A 21,316-nucleotide genomic window follows, 5' to 3' on the forward strand; every position below is an offset into this window, starting at 1 on the left:
TGCCTCCTGGGATATACTGTTTCCGAGTTTGTGGTACCGTCTACCATAGAATAGGTCATATTCAACCCAACAGTGATAATGATAGACCAAAATTTGCCCAACTTTACATTTATGACACTGAACACGAAATTCAAAATAGGCTTTTTTGGAATAGAAGTCTTAATACTGATATTTTGACAACTATATCTACCATCACGGTTACTGTTAGTCCCTTTGTTGAATTATATAAGCATGCCGCTGCAGCTATTGAAGATGCTGGAGATCAAGGGAAGGATTTTAGAATGGTGCTGCGAGCAGATTCATCATAAGATCCCCGTAGATATAATTTACAGACTGCTTCAGAAGTTGCTGTTTTACTCCCAAATAACCCTATCAACTGTAGTAACCGGAGGGATATTGTATTATACCGCAAATCAGATGACCATCCAAACCAACAGTCAATTATGCGTATCAGTGAAACACATTCCACTTTGATCCATTGCATTATGTGCTCTTCTTTCCAAAAGGAGAAGAAGGTTGGGTGCCCAACATTAAATTCAACAGAAAGCGAACCGGTCAGGTCAGTCCATCATTATTTTATGCTTATCGACTTATGGAGAGAGATAGTTTTAATGTAATCTTGCACGGAGGTCGTCTCCTGCAACAATATTGTGTTGATCAGTATGCTAAAGTTGAAGAGCAACGCCTGCAATACATTCGATTTAATCAACAGTCATTACGAGCAGAATTGTATCAAGGACTGGTGGATGCAGTGTATCGAGGTGATGCACATGGAGCTACAGTAGGGACCAAAATTGTTTTACCATCTTCATTCACAGGGGTCCAAGAAACATGCTCCAATTATACCAAGATGCATTGTCAATTGTTCGCAGATATGGTAAACCAGACTTATTCCTTACTGTGACCTGTAATCCATGTTGGCCAGAGATAACAAATGAACTGCATTCACGACAAACAGCTGCAGACCGACCAGATTTAGTCGCAAGGGTCTTTAAAATGAAATTAGGGGCATTGATGGAAGAGATAATTAAAAAAGAACTTTTTGGCAAAGTCTTAGCATATGTGAAGGTCATTGAATTTCAAAAGAGAGGCCTACCACATTCTCACATCCTGATTATCCTTGATCGCAGTGCCAAACCCATAACTACTCAAGATATTGATAGGTTGGTGTGTGCAGAAATTCCACAAAACAAAACATTACAGAATTTAGTTTCAAAACACATGATGCATGGTCCCTGTGGCCTGGCCAATCCCAACAGTCCATGCATGAAAGATGGCAAGTGTTCCAAGAGATTTCCAAAATCATTCAGTGAGACGACACATACAAATGACTCCACTTATCCCCTGTATCAGAGACGTAATGATCGAAAATCAATCTTCAAAAGAGGAATTGCCCTTGACAATAGATGGGTTGTCCCATATAACCTGTATCTCCTCAGCAGATATATGGCACATATCAATCTTGAGGTGTGCAACAGCATAAAGCGGTGAAATGTATAAGTATGTGTACAAAGGACATGATAGAGTCATGGTAGAATTCCAAGGGGAACAAGATGATGAAATTAGGAGATTTGTTGATGCACGTTATGTTTCAGCAAGTGAATCTTGCTGGAGATTATTCCAATTTGACATGCAAGACCGATACCCGGCAGTTCAACGTTTAGCTTTGCACTTGGAAAACCAGCAGTCTGTAACTTACAGAGAAGGGCATGCGGAAAAAGCTGTAAGGAGACTGAAAGACACCACACTAACAGCATGGTTTAAGGAGAATGCAATAAACCCTGAGGCTAATACTCTACTGTATACTGATATGCCGGAACATTACACATGGGATAGTAGAAGGTGCATTTGGAAGAAGAGACAGAGAAACCGCCTGGCAATCGGTAGAATGTACAGCGCCCATCCAGCAGAAGGGGAGCGCTTCTTTCTTAGATTATTGCTGCAGCATATAAGGGGAGCAAAATCATTTGAAGACCTAAAGAGATCAGAAGTAGGAACATTACACCATATTTTTCGACAGGCCGCGTCTGCTATGGGTTTATTGGACGATGATGAGTGGATAAACTGCATGGCAGAATCAGCATTTGTTGCCTCAGCAAGTCAACTCCGACAGCTTTTTGTCACGATTTTGATCTTTTGCAACCCCACAGATCCTTTTTCCTTATGGAATACTTTTCAAGACCAGCTAGCTGAAGATTATTCTCATGTTGAAAGTATGACTGCTGAAGCTTGCGTTAGTAAGACACTAGAAGACGTTAACAGGCTTCTTATGATTCACAATAGATCATTAAAAGATTATCAACTGCCTGAGCCTACAGAATCATACGCAACTGCCTGTCAAGTATGGGATCCAAATGAGCAATGACAAATTGCACACAGTTGAAAAATGCAGATCATGACCAACAGTTCGCATTTACTGCCATTTTGGAAGCAATTGACGTACCTGAACAAGACCGGGTGAATAATGTCTTCTTCATCGATGGCCGTGGTGGAACTGGCAAAACCTATATATATAACACGCTGCTTGCAGAAATCAGAGGTCGAGGACTTTCAGCTACACCTGTTGCATCATCTGGAATTGCTGCAGAATTATTGCATGGTGGTAGAACAGCACATTCAACGTTCAAAATTCCAATTCCAATAACGGATAACAGCACCTGTAGCATCAGTCGCCAATCAGACACAGCTAAATTACTGAAGAGTGGTTCTCTCATAATTTGGGATGAAGCACCTATGACAGGCGTGTGTTTGAATGTGTGAGCAGGACATTTTGTGTCATAACAGGCAGTTCAAAACCTTTTGGGGGCAAAGTGGTTGTACTTGGAGGGGGTTTTCTACCTGTTGTTGTTGTGATGTTTGATGCGATATAAATATTCGGATTAACTTGATAACACTTTGGGGTGATATCAACAACTTTATTCAACTAACGGTTTTACAAAAGAGGAAGTAAACAATTAACTAATAACAAAGATTCTACTTTCTCTTTTATATTGAAGTGATTCCGTACAATATTAATATCTAGGTAATCTTTACATTTAAGTGGTCCCCTGTATATTTACTTTCCAATTACTCACACACATATATCATAACATCCCTCTTCTTTAGAAGAATGAATTTTGACTTAATATTAGTTATGAAGAATTACTAAGATTAATATACACACAGACATATCCATGGAAATAGGAGTAATTTAGTTTTAGATCAATAATTCAAGGGGTTTAAAATCATTATGTCATTACATTATTTCTATTAGTACACTATTATATAAATGACCTAAGTACATCTCATAAAGTTCAATTTGTTATGGATTCCATTCTATTTGTGCCAATCCACTGGATTAATGTTCTCAAGATTAGTTCACATCATATATTGTTTCTGTCTTGTCAGGTAATCCTTTTTGAATTCATGTAATAGTAATATGTAATATGTGCCTAACTAACCACACACTAAGAGATATGTGCAACTATACTACCGCACATATTTGTTAGCTCTAGTAGCTTTATCTAGTGTCTAGGTTGCGCTAGCGTTGTTTTTGTGTGTATGTGTGGACGCCATTAATCTTCAGTTTGATTTCACATCCCTAACAATTGGCCATGCCTAACTACATTGTGTACTGTATGGGTTTTCTAACACTGCGTCCACTTCTAGTAGTGTATGATTGAGTTTGAGATGTGGGGTGTTCCTGTGGAGACACGTTGTCACCACGAACAGAGGTGCGCTCGTGCACTGGCTGTTCAGATGATGGTGAGCATGGGAGCTCGACCATCGTATTCGTAGATTTTTCAGCCTCAGAGTTACGTTGGTAGCTTTGTGGTTCAGTAAGAGGCGTGTTGCTTGTCTTTGGCTTGTCGTAGAATGGTACATCTCGGAGATGGTTTCGGTTGCGACGAATATTTTGCCCTTTGTTAGATCGGACAATGTATGATCTGGGATGATTGTCTTGGTTGATTATCTTACCAGATTCCCATCTATTTGTTGATTTGTTTTGGTAACGATTGGTTGGTCGTTGGTAAGAGTTTGTAGTGGGCGTGTTGCTCTGTTGTAGTAGAGCGCTTGTTGTTCTTTACGTTGTTCGAGACTTTTAATTGTCGGTTGTATGTTTGTTGATTTGGTGGGTTTACGGGGGAGACCATCGGCCAATGTTCGATTGAATAAGATTTGACCAGGAGATGGTGTGTTGTTATCAATTGGAATATTATGGAGAGCAATCATCGATAGAAAGGGATCAGAATTAGTTTCAAGTGATTTTAATAATGTTCGTTTGACTAGTTTAACTTGGCTTTCGATGAATCCATTACTTCTAGGGTAATGAGGAGAGCTGGTTTCGTGTCGGATCCCAAAAGATTTAACGAATTGTTTGTAAGCATTTCCACTGAAGTGTGGACCATTATCTGATCTTATGACAACTGGTATGCCATGTTCACTGATAATTTGTTTGGTTAGATTTGTTATTTTCTGACTGGTGCTTTGACCTTTTGGTATTTTCCGTACAAAGGGGAATTTTGAAAAGTAGTCGGAAATAAGTAAGTATTCATCTCCTTTCAAATAGAAGAGGTCTGTCCCAATAGTGTGCCATGGACCAGGAGGTATCTCTGTCTGTATTAGTGGCTCTTTCTGTTGAGTTGGTTGGAGTGATTGACAGATTCGGCATGATTTGGTGATATTTTCAATATCTTGGTTAATGTTTCTCCAAAATACTGAGGTTCGAGCGCGTAACTTGGTTTTTTTCGATTCCCAAGTGAGGCTCGTGTAATTTATTTAGTATTTCCTGTTTCATTGATTTTGGGATGATAATTCTTCGGCTTTTTAAGAGTAAGCCTTCTTCGAGACCAATTTCATCTCTGTAGTTCCAGTAGGGTTTTGTTAACATTGTGGTTTCTTGTATAGTTTCTGGCCATCCTGTGTATACTATTTCTTTCAGAGCGTTCAATTCATAATCTTTCGCGGTTTCTTCGCATATTCTTTGTAAGATGTTGTTACTAAATTCTGTCATAACTTGGTGTATTTTGACATCCATGTCTTTTATTTGATTATTTGTTTCAGATGAAAGTCTTGATAATACATCTGCTACTTTCATTTCTTGGCCAGGAATGTATTTTATTGTGAGGTCGTATGGCTGTATTCGGAGTAACATTCTGTGTAGTCGGGGTGGTGCTGCTTTGAAATTCTTTAATTGGATGGTACTTAGTGGTTTGTGGTCACTCTCTACAATGAAGGTTTGTCCGTATAGATAAGTATGAAATCTTTCGCACCCATAGACAACAGCAAGTAACTCTCTCTCAATGTTTGCATAACGGCTTTCTTCATCTGATAAGGCTTTGCTGGCAAAAGCTACAGGTTGACCATTTTGCATTAGTGTGGCACCTAACCCTTTCCTTGAGGCATCAACTTGAACTGTTATAGGTTTTCTATTATCAAAGTATGCCAACGTTGTATGGTCTGAGATAGTTTGTTTGATTTTGTTGAAAGCTGTTTCATGGCTGGCATTCCAAGCAAATACCTGATCTTTCTTGATAAGATCACGGAGGGGGGCTGTCAGATCACTGGCATTCTTGATGAAATTGCTCATATATGTTGTAAGTCCTAAAAAGGATTGTAATTCTTGTTTGTTTTGAGGTGACTTCATGTTTTGTAATGCAGATACTTTGTCTGGGTCAGGTTTAGTGCCATCTTCAGTACATATTATTCCATAAAATTTTATTTCTTTTTGTTTTATTTACATTTGTCTGGATTTAGTTTGAGACCTGTGGCTTTACATCGTTGTATCATTTTCTTAAGATTTGTATTATGTTCAGCCTCATCTTTTCCAAACACAACTATGTCATCGCTTATGCCAATAACACCTTGACAACCTTCAAAAGTCTGATCAATCTTGTGCTGGAAAATGTCTTGGCTCATTTTTAGACCAAAAGGCATTTTCAGAAATCTGTAGCGGCCAAAAGGAGTATTGAATGTTGTTAAGTAACTTGATTGGTCGTCTAACTCAATTTTCCAATATCCACATTTGGCATCAAGGATCGAAAAGAACTTTGCACCGCTTAGTTTAGGTAGTATTTCTTCTAATGTAGGTGTGACATAATGTTCTCTTTTAATGGCTTTATTTAGGTCTTTGGGATCTAGACATAGTCTTAATCTGCCATTTGCCTTTTCTCTATAAACGAGACTGTTAACCCAGCTTGTGGGCTCTCCTTCTGCTACTTTTGTTATAATGTTCGTTTGGCACATTTCGTCTAGCTCCTTTTTTATTCTTTCTTTGAGAGCAATTGGTATTTTCCGTTGGGCATGAATGACTGGAGGCATATTGTGGTCAAGATGGATTTTATACTGGCCTTTAAATTTTCCTATGCCATCAAAAACATCTGGGTACTGATCTATCAGCTCTTCTTTATTTTGTATCATTGTTTCTCGCTTTATTACGCAGTTCATCGTAACAAGTTCCAATGATTCTGCTGATGGTAGCCCCATTATTGCAGACCCTGCATCTTCTGTGACATAAAACAATGCACTGTGCCGTATGTTATTGTAGTTGCAGTCTATTATACATGTGCCAAATTGTTTGATTTTATGTCCACCATATCCTGTCAATACCTTTTGTGATGGTGTGAGAGAATTTGGGTTTCCATTGTTGTCTAATTGTTTGGGAAACATTCTCTTGTACAGTCTCAGTGGTAAGGCATTTCCTTGTGCCCCTGTGTCGATTTTAACTTTGATAGTTGTGTGAGATGTCTGGTAATCTGGAAGGTCGACATTGATCTTTGCAAAGACTTCGTCTCTTTTGTTTGTTGCTTGTTTTATTGATTCAATTGAAACGCATTCAAATGACAATTCTTCAATATCTTCTCGCATCTCGTGCACAGCCTTCGACTGATTGAATTTCAATTTGCGGCACATTTTTGAAAAGTGATTTGGCTTTTTACAATAATTACATATTTTGTTTCTTGCTGGACATGTTGAAGGGTGGTGAGGTGGCCCACCGCAGTTAAAACAATGGCTACTGGTTGGGTTCATTTGGTGGACTGGTTGTCTCGGTATGTTATTTGTTGTAGGTTTTGTAACCCATTGGGCACGATGTGGCATTTTTCTGAGCGCGTTGATATCGACAGCATTGACACTAGATGTGTTTAGAGTCATATTAGACATTTGCTGACTCGTTGCTTCGATAGATCTTGCTATTTCAAGTGCTTTGTCTAGTTTTGTGTCTTCTTCTTGTAGCAATCTTTCTCGTATTTTGTCGTTTCTGGTACCGAAGATAATTCGATCTCTTATCAAAGAGTCTTTCAGTTCACCATAGTCACATTCTTTGGCAATCAGGCGTAGATCTGTGACGAATTGGTCAGTTGTTTCTTGTTCTTTCTGTGTTCGTGAATTGAAACGAAATCTCGCCATTATTGTGTTTTTCTTTGGCTGGCAATATTCTGTAAATATTCTGAATAGTGTATCTACATCCACATCTGGGAGGGACCAGGTATTGTAAATATCTCTCCCCGATTGACCAATGTAGAGCAAAAAAATAGCTTGATTTTTGTTCATCTTTCTTGTCAGCTAGAGGCCCAGTAAGTAGGAGCTTCATGTGTTGGCTCCATGTTTTCCAGTTTCGGCAATATTGCCGTTTTCAAAGTCCATAGACTGTGGTTTCAGTTGTGGGTCCATGATCCGTTGTCACTAACAACTAACTTTACTTTATTTATGTGATACTTGATTTTCTGAGTAAACAAGAATATACTTCTCTTTCTTAGTTGTTACTTGACCTTCTTGACACCATGTTGTGATGTTTGATGCGATATAAATATTCGGATTAACTTGATAACACTTTGGGGTGATATCAACAACTTTATTCAACTAACGGTTTTATAAAAGAGGAAGTAAACAATTAACTAATAACAAAGATTCTACTTTCGCTTTTATATTGAAGTGATTCCGTACAATATTAATATCTAGGTAATCTTTACATTTAAGTGGTCCCCTGTATATTTACTATCCAATTACTCACACACATATATCATAACAGTTGTTAACAAAGGAAGTGAAGCCGATATATTAAGTGTCACACTTAACAAGTCAATTATTTGGAATTTTGTCACCATTTTTCACCTGAACAAGAACATGAGGGTTACTGATGACAATAACTGTTTTGCAAATTGGCTTCTCCGCATCGGAAATGGTACGGAGCCGGTTTTCAGCGAAATAGGAAAGTCTTCTGTTAAATTACCTACAGCGCTATGCCTTCCTGAAAATGACCCAGAATGCTTGATAAATGCTGTATACAATGATTTGAATCTGAACTTTGCGGATGAACGTTATCTATCGGAGAGAGCAATTTTGACTGCAACCCATGAAAATGTTGACAAAATAAATGCAGCCGTTCTGTCCATGTTGACCTCATCAACTGAACAAATTTACCGCAGTGCTGATTCCATTCAAAGTGACTCTGACATCAACTTATACCCGATTGAATTCTTGAACGAACTTACACCTCCCGGACTTCCTCCACATGCATTACATTTGAAAGCCAACACGTCAGTCATGCTGCTTAGAAATATAAATCCTAAATCAGGCCTCCTAAATGGCACCCGTTTGTTAATAACTAAATTAGGTTCAAAAGTATTAGAAGCCAAGATAATTACAGGTAGTAGAGCTGGCGACATAGTGTTTATCCCTAGAATCAATCTGACGACAACAACTAATTCAGGCTTACCATTTATTCTAAAAAGAAGACAGTTTCCGGTAAAATTGTCATATGCAATGACAATTAACAAGTCTCAGGGGCAGACATTAAGCAAGGTGGGGATTTTCTTACCACAACCGGTATTCACACACGGACAACTGTATGTTGCTGTGTCACGGGTCAGAGGCTATAGTGGCTTATACTTCATGTTGGGCCACACAGAAAAATCAACCGAAGTTATACCAAATTACACAGACAACGTTGTTTACCAATCTGCCCTCATTAAATGATGGTGAGTACAGTAACGAATGAAAATAGTTCTTTCCCCGCGAAATTGCGGGCTTTTTACTAGTATATATATATATTTATATATATCTATCTATCTCTCTGTATCTCTCTCTCTCTGTATATATATATATATATATATATATATATATATATATATATATATATATATATATATATATATATATATATATATATATATATATATATATATATATATATATATATATATATACAGTAGAATTACTTTAAACCGAAATTTTGGGGACCTTCTAAACCATTTCGGTTTAAAGACATTTTGGTTTAAAGTAAGTTCCCGTGTTGCAATGTTTTTCAAGGGGAGTAACTATTTAAGGAATTTGCTCATTTAATCGTATCATGGGTTTTCGTTAAATGGAGTTGTTGAATAAATGCCGTCTTCGTAACCATTAATTTAAAGAATAATTTTTTTTGTGTGTTTTAAAAATATTTTTGGGGGTTTTCGTTTTCAATTCAAAATTGTTGAATGAGTTGAGTTCGGGATGCCGTGTAATTTACATATCTCCATCTTGATCAACTTTTCTTTCATTGACTTCACATAGTATTTTGATTTTAAACTCAAACGTGTAAGCACAGTGCTTTCTTTTAGACAACTGTTAGTAAAATGCAAAGCTAACATAAGATGGAAAGTTTTTGTGCGATAATTGATAATGAATGATGCGCAGCTACTCAGAGGTGAAGTCAAATGGAAATGAAAAGGCGTGTCAATGCTAAGCTGTCTACTACACATCCCTCTTTTGTTGAAAAGCCATTAGGTTCAAAGGCCTAATTACAAAGAACCTCCCCCCTTCCCCCCCCCCCCCCCACCCCTCACACACACATTTAAACAAAGTGGAAATGAAATGGCATTTCGATGGTAAGTTGTCTACCCCCCCCCCTCCCCCCCTCCTTATCGTCGTGTTGAAAATCCAGTCAGTTCCAAAGCATCAACACACGGGCGAGAGCATCTCGCTTGTGTTATTCTACACCCCAACTCCCCCTCTTTCCTCATTTTTCACCTGTCAGTCACCCGCTGTCTTCCTTTTCCAGTCTATGCGATTGTGGTGTTGGCCAAGCCCAAGTGCAGTGATTGAAGTGTTTGCCTCCCCCCCCCCCCCCACCCCACCCCACCCATCACCCTCATCTTATACTTACGCTCTGTTTAATATCGCCGGGCATTATTATGTGTGGCCTCCTTCCCGAATTTTTGAAGAAAAATATAGAGAGAAAAAGGGAAGATGCTCTCAAGTTGTTTCGCTTTAAAGAAAGTCCTGCTTAGAAGTATTTCGGTTCATCGTAAGAATTAGTACAAAGATAATGAAGAAACTCGTACAATTTATTAAATTCTTTGCGGTTTAAGGTATTTTTCGGTTTAGCTTCTTTCGGTTTAAAGTAATTTTACTATATATATATATATATGGGATATGACAACCACCACTTCCAGACATCCTGGGTGGACGTTAATTAGATAGTCGTGACCAGTGGTCATCAATTATGCCATATATGGTCTGATAATTACATTATACATTCAAATTAAAGAAGTTGTTGAAAACCTGTTTAGAATAGTGTGTTGTGATATACCATGGACAGGGGTGTGAGTTGACATATGCCGTGTACATGACAGTAGGTTGTCATATAATATGTATATGAAAATACGTTGTTGTATAACACTATTCCGTCATTCACTCAGCGTATCATTCACTTTGGGGAGTGGCTGGTGGTCAGCCGACTGGCATGAGAAATCTGAAAATCGGTATGTGGGTAGTTCACTCTATTGCCTTTCAGTAAAAGTGCTGCTGACATAGCGAATTTTGATTAGGTGGTTGAGTAATCGGGGTTCGAACTTTGCGTAGTTTTCACACTATTTTCGAGAGCCGTGGATGATTGGTCCATTCAACCAAAAAAATTGGGAAAAAAATCAGGGACATAAACCGATCCTTTATACCTCTTGTCTGTGAATTTCAAGTTTCTAAGTTGATTTCAGGCAAGATAATTGTTCAAATGGGTGCTTCATTTAATGAACTTCAGAGTTACAACATGCACAAACTACAGATCTGAAAATCTGACTTGCACACACCACTCTCCTATACATAATATTAATGATCCCATTCGTCCAGCCCACAACAATAGCAAATATATCAATAATCCAAACAGCAAAATTCCATAATCTTTAAATTTGATGTTCTAAAATCAGTAAATTAGCCTTTACTGTATTAAGCACATCAATTTTTAAAAAAAATTTAACGTGATTTATCAAACTTTGTGTGTTTGGTTACAAATCACATTGTCTGTGAAAAGCTTAAACAAGTACATGTACAAACACAGAAAGTTACTCATAGAGAGGATTGACAAATCCCTCACCATAGGTCGGTTAAAAGGGACAGAGGCCAAATGCTTAGCACCTTCAAATCCTAATCGGAAGGTCATTGCCACAAGGTCCAGTTTTTCCATTGAGCAAGGATGATAAAAAGCAAATGTATAACAGCATGTTGGAAAAGTAAGAAGTGATATAGTAGCTCCCAGTCCAAATTTTTAATGAATAAGAATCGTCTGCTGCATTTTAAAGGTACTGATGACTTAACTCACTCAACCCTAACTCCGACCATATCTGTAGTTAACCCGGGTTACTTTTACCCCATGCCTATTTAATACATATTTATGAGGTGTATTTTCGTTTTTGCATGTTATTGATAGTTGAATAAATTTATCTAAGTACGTGCTCATTTTTAATACATTTTTAAAATCAAATTTGAAAAGTAACAACATTCTCTAAGGCTAAGGTTGAGTGAGTTAAGATCCAGCTTTATGGGCCACACAGATTTTAAGGAGCTCTCTTTTCCTCTAAGCTTATAGTGCTCGAATGTACATCCCTTAACTTGAAGAAAAGCCAACAACTATTCATTGGCAGAGAATCAAAAAGGCTCTATCTCCATGCTTTTCATTATGTTAATTGGTGGACTCAGTACTGGTTGAAACTCACTTTTACATTAAATTACAGAAGATTCTATACATTAATATACCATTTCTCTTTCATGTTTGATAATCCTCGTAACTTCTGGAGAGAGACGTTTTGATTACCAAGCTTAATTACAAGGGTAAATGGAGATAGCTGCTATTGATTTTCAGCCAAAATTTCGATTGACTAGAATGACCATTTAGTATAAGGAAGTAAGCAGAGCATTGTGTAATGTTCACAAATAATTTTATTTTCTTTTAAATATTGAAGTAATAAAAATAAAAACAAAACAAAATAAAATATCGCTTTAGCAAAAATGAAATTAAACCAAAAACAAAAGCATATAAAACACCACCAAACATAATTAGGCTTATCAACTTCCAGAAATTTAAAATAGGAAGAATGCCCCAGAGACGACCGAAGATAAAATGTTTTTATTTTTGTTTTTAAGGGTTTTACGGCGTTTGCAACACATTAAGGTCATTCCAGCGCCAGTAAAAAGGAAGAAAATGGGATAGTAAACGGTTCAAAAATTACAAGCACCCAAGAAAAGATAAGACAAAGGGGAATTGATTCAAATAGGGAACAGATGCAGATTCCAAGAGCACACTATCAAAGTACTTAGTTTGAGATCACCTAAAAGTCTTATCCAGTCACAAGCACAGGTCCCCACTAAGGGGAATACACTCAAATGATTACAAGTCATATATAAGATCTAAACAAAACATAATACATTACATAACAGAGAGATGATTTACAAGACAAAAAAATATCATCTCCCAAAATTAACTATACATTTGACTGTTTCCCTCTCACCAAGGGTATCCGGTCAGGGCCAGGACAAAACCAAGTAATCTCATTCCAAGACAAAGACGGAAAGCTAGTTGGAAAATAGATATAGGGGGATAGAAGACAGTAAGTACCTCCCTGCCCACTATGGGAGGTCAGGAACCCAACCCAGGTAGATAAAATACCTGAGCGTAACCCATACCCACACTATACATTCATATTTAACCAAAGACTGATCCTTGTCAATGATATTAAGATTACAATATTTAACTGAAAAACGACCAATTACAATTTATATATCAGTAAGTAGCAGCTAAGAGACAACCCATACATCACTTTGAGTAAAATCAAAGCCTCCATGTAACTGAATGGTGAGATAACAATGCCCAGAATAAGAACTAGAACAAATAAAAAATATGAATATTAACGTCGATAATTTGTGTGTGAATAGAGATTAAATAAAAACGTGCATCTTTCATGACTAAGAACTGCCCAATGAAAAGACCAAAAGACATGAATTTCACCAAGTCCTTATTACCTAATGTCCCAATAATAAACACATGCATAATTCTTTGCAAATACCCAAACACAAATTTGATCAGTTGTACCAAATCCTCTGAGTTATAAAAAAAAAAGACACAGTTGATATTGATATAAGCTGCCAGGCTAACAATTAAAATTAACACCACAAAAAACATACACATGTACATTTACATAGCTCACAAACTAATTAAACCAAATTACATGACCCACCACAAAATTCGAGACATTTTTCACAAAGTATGGATTTCAGAATTGGCCATTATTATGCAATACTGCAGCTTTGATTTAATCTTTGCAACTGATTTTGAGGCAAAAAGAGAATTCCTTTTTCTTATTTGAGAGCTTGATGGATATATCTTCAGGGCAAAGTGCTCACTTCGTTTTGCATTTAGTTTGTTGGTGCTGATTTTAAACCGATACCTGAATCATCAGCTGCTTAAAGCTTTTGTAACTAAAATACAAAACATAGTATAAAAGGAGGAAGAATATTAAGATAATATAATAATACAAACATGTTGGTGGACGAGACTTTTAAAAATTATTTTTGTCTAATCTGTCCCAGTTGAAACTAAAATTTGACAAGAAAAAGAGCAAAATATACCAACATGGAATTTTTTGGGAGTCTTTTAAAATATTTTTTTAAATATCAAAATTTGCGGTTAATCCCAAAATTCTGTCGCATATTTCTGTTCTGCTATTTTGGTACATCTCCTTAGTTCTCTTTACCTAATAGAGAAGCCACATGAACAACTACATTAATTTCTTTAATAATGTGAAGATTGTGAAAGGCATTCAGGGCACCATAAAACCTTATCATCTTACTTTTAATTCCTTCTCCCCAAATAAATCGCAAAATTCATGGAAATTCAAAGACAGTGCCAAAATTTGCGGTCAAAAAAAAACTGGGGGGGGGGGGGGGAGTCTAATTGGCTTTTTTCATCATATACTGCAGCTTTGACTTAATTTGTGCAGTTGATTTTGAGGCAAATGGAGAATTCCTTTTTCTGATGTTGATTTGAGAGCCTGATGGATATATCTTCTGTGCAAGGTGATCACTGAATTGATCCCTGAGGGCATGTTCTTGTTCTGACGTCCAGCGACAGCATACCTTTGAGCCGGAGTCATTTTTAATTTTATTACCAGAGGTAGGGATTAAACAGTCGTCATCTTGTAATAGGGTATTGAGTTTTTCACATTTTGATTCTTCCTTGTCTTCTGATATGAATTTTTCTATAGATTCATTTTCTGATGATGTGCTGAGCTTGCCAGCTTTCCTTTTTCTTTGTAAAGAACAAAGATGAGGTAGGCCTGTTTTTTCTTCTTCAGAATCGTCGGTACTCACTTCGCTTTGCTCCATGTTTACATTCAGTGGTGTTGGCGATGTTTTTAAACCAGTGCCTGAATCAACAGCTGCTAAAAGCTTTCCCACTTTGGTGATTTCAATTGTGCTTTCTTGTTGGCGGTAAAATTCTTTGTGAATATTGACAGAATGACCCATGTGATTTGCAAGCCATTCTACATCAGTAGGGGCCAAGTCAAGAAGCTGAGTAATAGTTGCATTATATTTTCTACACTTGGTTGATGTGACAAGCTGAGGATTTTTTAAACAGGCTTCTGAAGAAGTAGAAGAAGCATTGACTGCCTGCCACCCATCCAAGTATCCATTGCTGGATCTTGAGGAGAAGAAAAATGCATTTTGTGACGGTATTCCAACCTCTTTTGTCCATTAAAATTCTCATTGCATCTGATACATCTTGAGGAATCAGTATTGGAACTTTTCTATTCCTTTTTCCTGGGACCATTACAAGGTCTGTACACTCTAACATTTTTTTCTCTAAGGGTTGAAGTGAAGCTGCAATTTCTGAGTGACCAGTCACTTTCCAATCTGGGCGATCCTTGTATGTTGCTAATGTAAGCCGCGCCACTTCACCAGCTCTTCTCTTGTTGAAAATTATAAGTCTTGCAAGGACATTTTGTGCTAGACGTCGCCAAGTGTTGTCAAAAGGAGAATCTGTTAACTGTGACATTGCTTGCTTAATGACATTAGCTTGAAAGTCTTTCAGCTTTAGCAAATCCTCTGTTTCCGGTAATTGCTCAACAGTTTGATCCTTGCGCCGTTTCAACGTGTTTAAAGCATAAGATGAAACAGCATCTGTCCATTCATCAATTAACAGCTTTTCAAACGTTTCTGTTTCTTTTACTTGTTCGATATCATCCTTTCGTAGACAAGAACCCCTCTTTACAATGGCAATCTTTTTTAGGAGGTGTCCAAGTCTGAGTGCTAAAGAAGGTATTTTGAAGATCCTTCTTCCATCAGGCGTAATGGTCAATCCACAGAGATTTGAAGCAGCTTCTAGAATAGTATCAAAGTGTTTTCCACACAATAAATCTGCAAATGTCAATTGCACTTTTACCAAGTCCCTACATTCAATTAATAAACGCGCAAGCTGTCTCATTCTCTGAGAAATGTCGTTCTTCTTAGATGGGCCGTACTTTTTCAGCAACATTTCTCCTAACTTACATAACAGAATGTCATTACTTGCCACTGTAGTAACACTGTCCGCCTCATCCCCGCAATTAGCCACGCATAATTTCTGAGCAACCATCAGCGTGAAGACATGCGGAATCTAATAACAATTTTGACTGTTTCAGAACAGATTTATCCTCTTCTTCTTCAGTAATTCCATCCTTAAGAGGACATTTCTTTGCATGCCTCCACATTTCTGCCTTGTAATAAAAGCCATAACAGTGGGGGCATGGAAAGAATTTATCAGCTCTTCTGTTTTTACTTGGCCTTTTTACAACCACAATATTGGTTCCACCAGCATTTAAAATTTTAATATCATGTTTAAAGTTTCCTGCACACCTAAGTTTCGTTAGTGTCAATTGATATTTTCTCATTTCACATAATTCCTTATAAGACAACATAGCAGCAACCTCCTTCTCTTGAAAGTGTATTTTGATATGTGCCTTGCCAGGTTTAGGTGACCATTCTGACAAAAAAAGCAGTACTGTCTCTTGTCTAAGAAATAGCCATCCTTATTGCCTCTGGACTTTGCTTAGGATACTGAAATAAAAATGATAATAGGAATAGAATGGTTGATAACACTATAAATAGGCTTAATATCTAAAATCGCACATTTATGATAAATGCATTGCATCATTACTAGTTTTTGAAAAATAGCCCTAATTTTTGCACAAAGCTGCAGATTTTATTAGCACAGCAATTGAAATTTGGTAGATAAATCAAACTAAATTCGGATTGATTTTGAAATGTTTTGAAACCATAGTTACCATCATGGGTGAAAGTTACTCAATGATATTAATCCTACAAAGGCAGGTGCTCAGAAAAAAAAAATCCTGCAACTACCAATAAGAGGAAAAAACAGAAGTGCGGTTAATTATATAAACTACAGTGGTGATCCAGTTGCCGGTTTTTTTCATTTTCGAATTCCGGCCAGACAAAAAAAAAACCGAAGAGACCTCTTTTTCAAAAATAAAAATCCGGCCATGCCGGATTTTTCCAGCGAACTTTCACCCATGGTTACCATTAATTAATTAAAACAAAAGAAAAGCTCGCCTGGGTCTGCTTCTTCTAGAAATCTGTCAGTTATTGAGTGTATCATCCTACTTCCTTTTCTTCCGCTTATATTATTAGTAGATTGCCATATATAAGTAGTCTTTGATTTCAATAAGAAGAACTATGGTCAACATATACAACATTTTGTATCGTCACTTTTCTGCTATTCATTCGCTAACACTGATGTCAACATCATAACTATCTTACAAATGGGTCCAGGCCGGTGACATGCGTGGGGCACATCCAAGCACGATACGGAAATTGTTAGACCAGCGTTTATGTCCTTGGAAATACATTTCACACACATTTCCTCATCCTATCGGAGATGAACATTAAGCTAGAAGTTCCGTGTTCATTTCATGAGTTCATGTTAAAGTGGCAGTGGCAAGTGTTGTTTTGTGGTGTCCTGAAAAATTGTAAGATGCGCCAATCCCCATGCAGGCATTGTCCCTGTGTCATTATTGTTTTGCAGTGACATGTCAAGACAAAGATATGTTGTAAATCGCTTTGAGACCTTGGTGGAAATCACTATATATCTAAATGCTACCTTTACTTTTAATAGGAATAATAATCAAACACACAGCTTTCATATCGATATCTTTCAAATACAGAAAAATAGGTAAACACAAGGAATTAACCTTACCATAAGTATTTTCTGTTTCACCTTGGTTATCAATCACCTCAGAACTGGAGTCTACCATACTTTCATCTTCATCAGAATCAGAATCAGAGTCATCTAAAATATGATAATTCAATTTTGAAAGTGAGCCTTGTGGTGAAAATTAGATTACATTTAAAATGAAGTAGAAGTTGAGTAAACTCAAAGATTAATAACTTGAAGTATATTATGATCTAACATACATAAACACTCTCGACCAAATATAAAAAAACAACTTCACATTTAAGTTTCTCTTTATTTTGAATGCAGTACTTTTTAATAAATTGTATCGAATTCATAAAAGACCATAACAGCATAATCAATACTACCAATAATGATTAAAGTTTTTGTTAGTATGCATTTTTTATACTTATACCGCTGTATCATATTGTAAGTCCTTTAAAAAAAAAATTTGACTTGAAAGCATTAAAACATGATTGTGGTGATGATTCCTTACCAGGTGGGTAATAATCCTCATCTTGCACAAGATCACAGTGAAGTGCTGGGAAGTCAAGGTGCTCAGATATGGTCTCAGATGGTGGTACACCAACACTGCCGGAAACCTTTAAAATATTAGAAATATAAAGATGTTTAAATTTAAACATTGAGCATAGGGATACTAGTTTAATGTCCTAGTGAGAGAAGATGTAGTAAAGCAAATTTTAAAATCAACAAAATACCACAAGATTTGCAAAATTAATGCACAAATTTAGTGTCATGTAAACCCAGAAGTTCATTGTCTCAATTGATGTTAATCAAAATAAGCCATGACTTTGTATTTGATCATTAGATGTTACATTCCAATATTTATTAGGATTTTTAAAGCTGTTACACTATAAAATCAGTTGAAGAAGCATACCTAACATAATATAAAGTTAGGTGATTGACGTTATTTTACTTATTTTTTAATAAAAACAAAATCAGGCATTGTATTTTGTTGGAATAAACATACCTTTGAACATTCTGCTATGGATGGGCAAGTGTCCAGCCATTCTTCTACTTTGTCATTCACTGCATCTTTATCTAAGGGGGAATGAATAAAATAATATTGTATCAATGTTATAAATGAATTTTATTGAAAAATTGTTTTACATAGTAAATGATTAACATCAAAATCCAAGTGTTGTTCCATCACAGGGTTGGCTTGCATCAACATACATAAAAGTCAACTATATTTAATGTCTATGGCCCAAGTGGAAGAAGTAAATGATCAATATTGCATAAAATCTTATGATCAATACTTGCTTCTTAGCTTTAAAAGTAACAGCTTAAACTTTCACTCAATTGGAAGACCGTCCAACTCAGGAGTGGTAGGTTAGTGGATCGAATCCTCGGACCGCACCAAAACTCAAGAGGTAAATATTTGTACTGTTTCAACTGCCCGCCTCACGCTCTATGCATTACAGGAACAGTGAAATGACTAGATAGTTGGCTAAGTATCAGTATTATTATGTGACTGGGTGGGGATGGCAAGTGGTGTTACACCGCATTCTCAATGTGACAACACAAAACTAATATGTCAAACAGTCACTTATATGAACTACAGTAGTTGGTAGGTACCTAAACTAAGTATCTTAAACTTTCACATTTGACCCAAGTCACAATCTCTATGGAATGACCATACACAACACAGTATGTCACTTCAGCTGATTATTTTTGCAAACATTTAACTGTGTTTTACGTGAACACTCTTGAGTCCTTTACGAAAGCTGCTAATGAAGAAGTCTGATAACTGATAACTCTATGACTACTCTCTTATTCTTACATTGAGTTTGAGATTCCGCTTGATGTAATTTTTGTTTGTCAAGGGATGCTTGTTCCGCTTGTTGTAGATTTTGCTTGTCAAGGGATGCTTGCAGCATCCTCCTGCCATATGTTGCCATATCTGAAATAATGATTAAGAATAGAATTAACGTAACGTACCAGTTATGGAGTTATGATGAAGTAAAAATTTGTAAATTTAAACCTGTAGTTCTTTAGTTTATATGTTGAGATGGATTTTCTATTATATTATTGTAGATTATTAATATGCCAAATTTCATAAAAACTGAGAACGGTGCAGAAAGCTTTCCTAATTGCGCAAGTAACCACCCCAATTTTACAAATAGCTTTTTCCACACTGAGGGAACTCAGTTAGCCTATCGGCAGCTGCAGAATGGCTGTAATTGGCGGATCACAAAACCTACTTCTCTCCCTCTTTTTCATTTTCATATCTAGATACCACACTGGGTATAGTATAATAAAAGGAAGTGTCTAGGGAGACCAAAATCTTCTGTCTCTTTATGTTGAGGGAAGATTTTGTTCCGTTGTTTTTCTATTATTGGTTGTTTTTGCTGCCGTTCTTGATTGATTTAATTATTTATTATTTCTTAAGGCTTTGTGATAATATTATTAATTATCATGCCCCCCCCCCCTCTTTTTTTTTAAAAGGCAGAAGAGAGATTGTAGGTTATTGGCCGTCCAGCACAAAAATTAATTTTCTTTTCTTTTTTTTCTAACTAATATTTTAAAATTTTTGTTAGGGAGACCATGATTTTGGTCTTCCAAAGTTAAGTCATATTTTTTCATATATATACAACTAGAACTGTTTCTTATGTTGTGGAGTGAAGTTGTTTTGTTTTTGTTCTTTATCTACTGTTTAATTTTTTTTTAGTCTGTACAATAATAACATGCCAATCTCCCTCCACCCACAAAAAAAAAAAATTAAAAACTAGAGAGGAAAGACAGAAGAGAGATTGAAAGTGAAAGTTATCACCGTCCAACAAAAAAAGTTATCTTTCTTTTTTTCTTTAATGTTTTTTTTTAAGTTTCCATTTTTAAAAATTTTGTTCTTCAATATTCTCTTGGTTTCAAAAATTCGTTTACTTCTCTGTTCTTGGGGGAGGGGGGGGGGGGGCTGGGGTAATATTATTAAAAAGCCCTTTTTTAAACTAAAATTAAACAAAGCAACCAAGCAGGTACAGCAACTAAACCAAAAAAAAAAAACATAAATTATAAATAGAATTTTTAAAAACTTGCCTCTTCAACATATAGAAACAGTTCCATAAACAAAAATATACGGTTTTACACTGGGAGGCTAAAATCTTGGGACTCCCTAGCCTCTACCACTACCATCATAATAATAAAAATAAAAACAGTTCATGTTATCAAACTGCCTAGAGTTGAAGTAGAACTACAACTACAAACGTCATTGTCATAGAGTAATGAAATAGAGTAGTCATAGCGACCTTCTTAATTCTTGAACGAAGGTGGGCTCTATTTATATTAAGTTGCCTTCTGATTTCCTAGATAATATATAAAGCTGAGATAGTAGTGTCAAAGTCTCTGTACTGCCTGTTGGCGTTGCTGTGATTTTCAAACATGAACACAAATCACACAGATTATATTCGGAAATATTCTGTATTGGATTTAATTTCATTACAGTTACAGCACTAAGCTAAAAGAGTAAAAACTTACTTTATGGCTTAAACTTTAGTGAACACATTCAGACTTATTAGGCTTAGGGCTTAAAATTAAAAAGTAAGTAAGGGCACGAGGACAAAAGTCTAAGTCTAAACAGTCGCCCAAAGTTGCATTTAATGATCAGGCCCTGGCAATACAAGAAACAATTTTTAAAAAGCAACAACATGCATCTAGATAGATAGTACAACAAGTTGAAACAAAAATACTCACCTAATTCAGTAAGTTTTACTTCATCAGATTGAATGTTGAATGCACAAACCACAGTCCGCCTAAGTTGTTTTGGTCCGCCCAAAAAAAATAAAATAAACAAAACGAACGGAAGCGGAAGTAGGTCAAATTCCAGTAGAAAACTATCTCCAG

At 36.4% G+C, this 21,316-nt stretch overlaps 2 protein-coding genes across 25 annotated transcripts in view; one reads left to right on the forward strand and one right to left on the reverse strand.

Moving 5' to 3' along the window:
• The window catches only part of LOC144979231 (DNA repair endonuclease XPF-like), a 124,710-nt gene that overhangs the window by 20,505 nt on the left and 82,889 nt on the right, over window positions 1-21,316 (forward strand). The window lies entirely within an intron of this gene.
• On the reverse strand, window positions 15,825-21,230 carry LOC144979216 (uncharacterized). The gene is made up of 6 exons (XM_078925825.1): window positions 21,167-21,230; window positions 19,260-19,379; window positions 18,447-18,517; window positions 17,952-18,057; window positions 17,480-17,572; window positions 15,825-16,323 (listed from the first exon to the last, which is right to left on the reverse strand). Exons 2-6 carry the CDS (start codon window positions 19,375-19,377, stop codon window positions 16,316-16,318), a joined length of 396 nt encoding a protein of 131 aa, XP_078781951.1. The 5' UTR covers window positions 19,378-19,379; window positions 21,167-21,230; the 3' UTR covers window positions 15,825-16,315.

The sequence above is a fragment of the Berghia stephanieae genome, chromosome 1 (assembly GCF_034508935.2).
Source record: "Berghia stephanieae isolate SIO BIC M18660-M18661 chromosome 1, UCSD_Bste_1.3, whole genome shotgun sequence".
NCBI classification, from domain to species: domain Eukaryota; kingdom Metazoa; phylum Mollusca; class Gastropoda; order Nudibranchia; family Aeolidiidae; genus Berghia; species Berghia stephanieae.